The following is a 5,775-nucleotide window of genomic DNA, read 5'->3' as shown; positions in this document are numbered from 1 at the left end:
AAGATTGTAAAATTAAGAGCTACTGGCAGTATAGTCAGTTGTATACTGACAGCATGTGGTGAACGCTGATTTACAGTGAGAGACAATAAAGTGAATCTGCAGAGAGCGGACAGGAGAGGCAGGGAGCCCCAAGTGGTGGTGGCAGTGGTCCTGACATTTAGCTGTAGCCCTGTCCTTTCTGCAGTTTGGCTTTTCAGCCCTTCCTTTAATATGTGTAATCCCCAGTGTTGTCCTAGTAATGCACATGTGTATCAGTTATCTGTTGCTGCATAAAAATTTATCCCAGAATGTTATAGTTGGAAACAACAAACATTATCTCACGGTTCCTATCCGTCAGGAATTGAGGAGTAGCCTAGCTGAGTAGTTCTGGCTGTTTGCAGTCAAGGTGTCCCCTGGGACTACAGTTTTCTGAAGACTTCACTGTAATGGACTTGGAAGGACCCACTTCCAGGATGAATGGCTCACTGACTGTTGGAGACGCCTTGCTCCTCATCACCTGGACCTCTCCACAGGCTGCTTGAGTGTCCTCACAATACGGCAGCTGCCTTCCCCCAGAGCAAAGCTGGCCAAGAGAGCAAGGAGGCCTCAGTGCCTTTTATGACCTAGTCTCTGACGCTGCACACTGTCACTTCCACCTTAATCTGTTCTTTAGAAGCAGATCACTGTGTCCAGCCCACCCTCAAGAGGATAATTAGGCTCCACACAAGTAATCAACCTGTATCTAATTCTGTGGTCTCTCTGTTCTCACTGACCCCTGCCTCCTCATCTCTGGGACTTAGGTGATTCCTCACTACGCCACCTAAAAGCTGTCCTCCAGGGTGTGTGGCTCTTTTGGGGTGCTGTGGGCCCTTAGGAATTCTCTTTTATCCTTTCTTCTCAACTCTAACTGAATGAATCTATTCTCTGTAAAAGTCCGTTCTGCCTTGGCAGGACACCAATCCCTCCCCTATACTGTGGGGTTAGAGGACAATTTTAAACCAAAAAATGAGGGCACAGTATATGAACGGAACATTTAAAATTTGTGCCGCTCCAGAGCTCAAAGTTGTTTTACCTACATATTTTTATTTCTTAGGGAGGTAAGAGGAATCTTAAGAACTGATAGTGACCAATGATTTCTCTGCTGGTCAGTTCCATGGAACACACAGGAGTTTGAGGAAGGAGTGGATGGTCAACCTCCCATCACCATGGTGATGGGTCACGTGGACAGAGTGTCAGTGGATGTGATTTCTCAGCTTTCCAGCGGGGAGGCGGGAGCAGGCGGGCAGGAGCTGCATGCACTGTGCGGGGCAGGTGAACCCATCAGGGCTCTTGTTTGTAAGCATCAGACACTGACTAGGCCAGTGTGAGCAGAAAAGAATTTAGTGAAAGGACAATGGGGATAATCGTAGAATTTCTGGCAACACTGACGAAGCAGCTTCTGAAAATGGACTGGAAGAGGAAGACAAAGCCCAAATCATGTTGCAGACAGCGTGACTACCACCATGGACTCCAGAGATGATGGCCTATGACACAGCCACATCCCAGAACACTGGACATTGCTGCCACAGCTGCCAAAATGGACAGGCCACTGCCCCTGCTTCACAGCGTCACTCGCTCCCAGCGCAGAGCTCAAGGCAGATCCATCTGATTGGCTGAGTCTAGATCATCTGCCTGTGCTTTGTTTGCCAAGGAGCTAGGAAGGCAAGCTTTTTCAGCTTCTGTCATGGGAGGTGGGCTCAACCTTCCACCAGGGTGCAAAGGGTGGGGGATCTTCACTCCTCAGAATCCAGAAGGTCCAGGCTCATTCTGGTAAGAAGTTTGGAGGGAAAGGGAAAGAGAGTGGTAAACTAAGGGAAGAGCAAAACCAAAGTCTTTCCTTTCTTTTCAGTAAGATGAAGGGACTGGAGCAGTTTCATAGAAGAGAAGGAAAAAGAAAGTTTCTTGACAAGGAAGCTTCCACTCCATTCTGCCTCTAGCATCAGGACAGAACTGTTCAAAAGACAAGACCAGTTTGAATAAAAGGACATGTTTTGGAAATAAAGGAACTAAAAGCATTAGTCATGACCCTTCAGAAATTTCATATAGTCTTTCTTGGTCTGCTTCTATTAATTTCATTATCCCCATGTTAAGAATGTTGCCTAGGCACAGAGCAGGATTCAGTACATATTTTGTAATGAAAAAAATTTTTACTTATCTGTTGCCTTTAATTTAATATCTAAATAGATAGCATATTCTTCTATAATTACAATATGGAAATGTCTATGAACAAAATAGATAAGTTTTTTGTCATATGCTGAGGAAGCACGGTGGTAGGAAGAGTCATCCGAAGTTTTAGCAGTAGCATCAACACAGCCAGGGTATGGTCAGTGTTTGGGGACAGAGGTAAATATCCGCAATCCATGCATACCTTTGATTTCTTCTTTTAGTGCCTAAGGAAGCAGAAGAGCATCATCATTGTTTTGTATTTGACATTGATTACAGTAAGTCTCTACTGGAATATTTTTATATATTAATAGCTTTATCTCTGTAGGACACTTTGCACACACACTTTCTTTAAACAATCTTCACCTTTTTTTTTTGGAAAACACTTTTTTTTGGAATCACTAAGTTCACTCAAAAATCAAAAGGCATAAAAAAGGCATGTTCTGAAGTCTCCCTCCCACAGTTGTCCCCGTTTCCACCTCTCTCCTAAATATAAAACTGTTGTTACTTGCATGTGTATCTTTCTGAGAATTTAAAAAATGCATATTCAAGCTAATATGAATATATATTCCACCCCACTACCTTTCTAAAACACAAACGATGGCATGTCAAACACACCGTTCCACATCTGCGTTTCCCCCTAACGTAAGGTCTTTCCGTATCAGGCCCCTCATTCTTTTCGGTATCAGCATAGTGTTCCATTACATGCATTCTAACTTTTCAGGCTGCCCCGGTGAAGAGCTTCTAGGCTGCTCCTTGTGTTTTGCTCTTTGAGCAAAGAACGGCTGTTCTTTAAAACCACACTGAGGAGGCGTCCCTGGTGGCTCGGTGGTAAAGAATTCGCCTGCCCTTGCAGGAGATGTGGGTTTGATCCCTGATCCAGGAAGATCCCGCATGCTGCAGAGCAACTAAGCCCATACGCCGTAACTACTGAGACTGAGCCTAGAGCCTGAGAACCGCAAGTGCTGGACCCCGTGCACCCTAGAGCCTTGCTGCCCAAGAGAAGCCACCACCACCAGAAGCCCTCCCGGCAGAGCCTGAGCGTAGCCCCCGCTCGCCACGACCAGAGAAAGGCCCTTGTAGCAAGGAAGACCCAGCTTAGCCAAAAATAAATAAATGAAAAAAAATTATATTAAAAAAAGAACCCACACTGGGAGTGCCCTGGTGGTCTAGTAGTTAAGAGTCAGCACTTTCACTACGGAGGCCTGGGTTCAATCCCTGGTTGGGGAACTTGAGATTTTGCAAGCTGAGCAGCTCAGCCAAACTTTTTAAAAATTACTTGAATAAAAGAAAAAAATATACATAGCTTCATGTAAAAATATTTTTTAAACGAAACCATGCTCATCAGCACCAATTCGCCAATTTTACTCTAGATCAGAATAAATCAAGTTGTAAATTAGGAGGTTTGTTTAAGGCCACAAATGATGTCAGGGCCCGAGTGTAAATGAGGAACCACAATCGAATAGATACTTAGTCCCTGCAGCACCAGGACCTGAATGAGGCGGAGGTCAGGCTCAGGCCTTCCTCCCCTGCCGACCCTGCTCCCGTGGTGGTGGGCCATGCTGTGTAGCTGCCCCGGGTTAAAGGTACACCAGTACCAGGAGGTGAATTCTCTCAAGTGGAAAGTCTTTCAGGCATTAAACATTGAATTTCTCTGTAAAATAACCAAACCCAGGCCAGCTCTCCTTTCCCTCTATCAACTATGCTCCAATATAAAATAAAATTTACGAAAAAAGAAAACAGATGCAGGGCTGGCCTGCAGAGTCGGCTTCCTAGGGCAATGACAGACAAGTAAGCAAGGTGATCCAGCAAGGATGGGACCAGAGAGGGCGCATGTTCAGTAGGGGCCCACAGGAAACTTTGAGCCCAGGATGACATAGATGACATTCTCCCAAGCGGAGGCGATTGCTGTCCTGCCCCTTGGACTTGGTGCAGGCTCCTCACAGTGCTTACGGGTAAGATGGTGACGGCCACTGATGTTTCTGAAGGGCTCACCATGCATCAGATACTCTTCTCAGTGCTTTACATGACTTTACCACTAATGCCTCCAAAGAGGCAAACCCTGTTACTCTCCCTGTTACAAATTAGGAAATTGAGGCAGCATGTGAGCCCAGCAAAGAAGTGAGGGAGGCGCAGCCCAGGCAGGAGGTCTGATCAGGGCCAAGGGCCAGAAGCATGGAGAGACCAACGGCCGGGGGCCGGAGGGAGGGTCCATGCCAAGAAGGGTGGGAAAGGCCTGGAAGAGTCGTTTGGAACATCTGGATTTGACTTTCGTGGCCAGAGCTGTGCTTTACAAAAGTTAAACTAGTTTACAAAGTCCAACTTTCCAGAACGATAAACACACTGATGGAGGGGTTGAGTTTACAGACACAGGTGCAAGGGTCAAGGCTGGTATAAACTTAAAGTGAAATAAGCACAGATAATGAATACACTGGGCCTTAATCAGGTTAAATCTGATATTCCAGCCCCCTGCTGTTGTCATTGGGTCTGGGACAGCTGGAGCAGCTCTCAATCAGGCCATGCCTCAGTTTACCCACCTGTAAAGTAGTCCTAAAAGAGGCTTAAATGAAACCTTCAAATCTACAAGAACATGTATCTTTTTTTGTCTTATGTTTACAAACACTATTCAATATGCAATAATAACAGTAAACCTTGGTAGTACTATACAGGGAAATATAAAATAACTATTGGGTGGCCTGTTTTCCATTTTGAATAACATTCGTATTTGCCTACAGTACAATCCCAGATAGTTTCAGTTTATATTTTTCTCGATCCTGAGTCCTGTTCACATGATGTGGTGCTGCGTTATGCTTTCCTAGGATGGATAGTGCAATATTGTCTTCACTCGCAGGCCCTTTCAGATGCAGAGACGTGACAGAGAAGCACTGCTGCCTCTACTGACCTGATTAACCATCTGGTGCTGCTGGACAGTTCTCTTCTCCTTAAATTCTTCTGATTCAATTTTAATTTCATACATTGCCCCACAGCCTCCTGAAATAAATGTCATTTGAAAGTGTTTCAGTTATTAAGTTACAGCAGCCACAGTTCCTTATGTCCTTGAATAAGTACCACACAATCCAAAGAAGGTCTGAATGTCATCATTCAGCAGAAAGCTGCTAAGATTGTTAGACAACCATGGCTTACAATCTGACCCTGACCTCCTCCTGGCAGGCTGCCTCAATCCCAAATGTACTCTTCCTTCTGCAAAGCACTTGTATCTGGTAACCAGCATTACTGCTTCCAGGGTAGGAAAGATAAGGCACAAAACATGCAAAGCCTAAGAAATGTCAGTTGCCTACTAGTTCCTTTTATTAAGCCAGCAAATGCCATGGAAGAAGGTGGGAGGGACTGAATTTCCATGTCCCACTTCCCAAAGGACCAGTAATTGGTATTTTTAAAAATGCAAAAACACATTAAAATCTGATTTGAAAACCACGTGCAGTCGTATCTGAAAGTAAAGGAATAAGGAAGTGTGAGAGAGATGATCCGAATGCTATCATTCAGCAGAGAGCTGAATGATATGGACACAGCATTACAATAAACAGTGAAGACGTGCTAATCACAGAGTTGGGCTCCCCACACCCCTGCTCTACA

The 5,775-nt window shown here is 45.0% G+C and overlaps 1 protein-coding gene across 1 annotated transcript in view; it reads right to left on the bottom strand.

Annotated features, from left to right (window-relative positions):
* Positions 1-1,985: 1,985 nt before the first annotated feature.
* Positions 1,986-5,775, bottom strand: part of BOLA3 (bolA family member 3) — a 5,398-nt gene continuing 1,608 nt past the window's right edge. Inside the window, exons 2-3 of the mRNA XM_010829737.1 lie at positions 5,084-5,172; positions 1,986-2,408 (exon numbers count right to left, since the gene is read on the bottom strand). Coding sequence (XP_010828039.1) covers positions 2,343-2,408; positions 5,084-5,172 — 155 coding nt within the window. The 3' untranslated portion in view covers positions 1,986-2,342. The remainder of the gene's footprint in view (positions 2,409-5,083; positions 5,173-5,775) is intronic.

The sequence above is a fragment of the Bison bison genome, unplaced genomic scaffold (assembly GCF_000754665.1).
Source record: "Bison bison bison isolate TAMUID 2011002044 unplaced genomic scaffold, Bison_UMD1.0 scf7180017864508, whole genome shotgun sequence".
NCBI lineage: Eukaryota > Metazoa > Chordata > Mammalia > Artiodactyla > Bovidae > Bison > Bison bison.
This window is presented reverse-complemented; position numbering and strand designations above follow the sequence as displayed.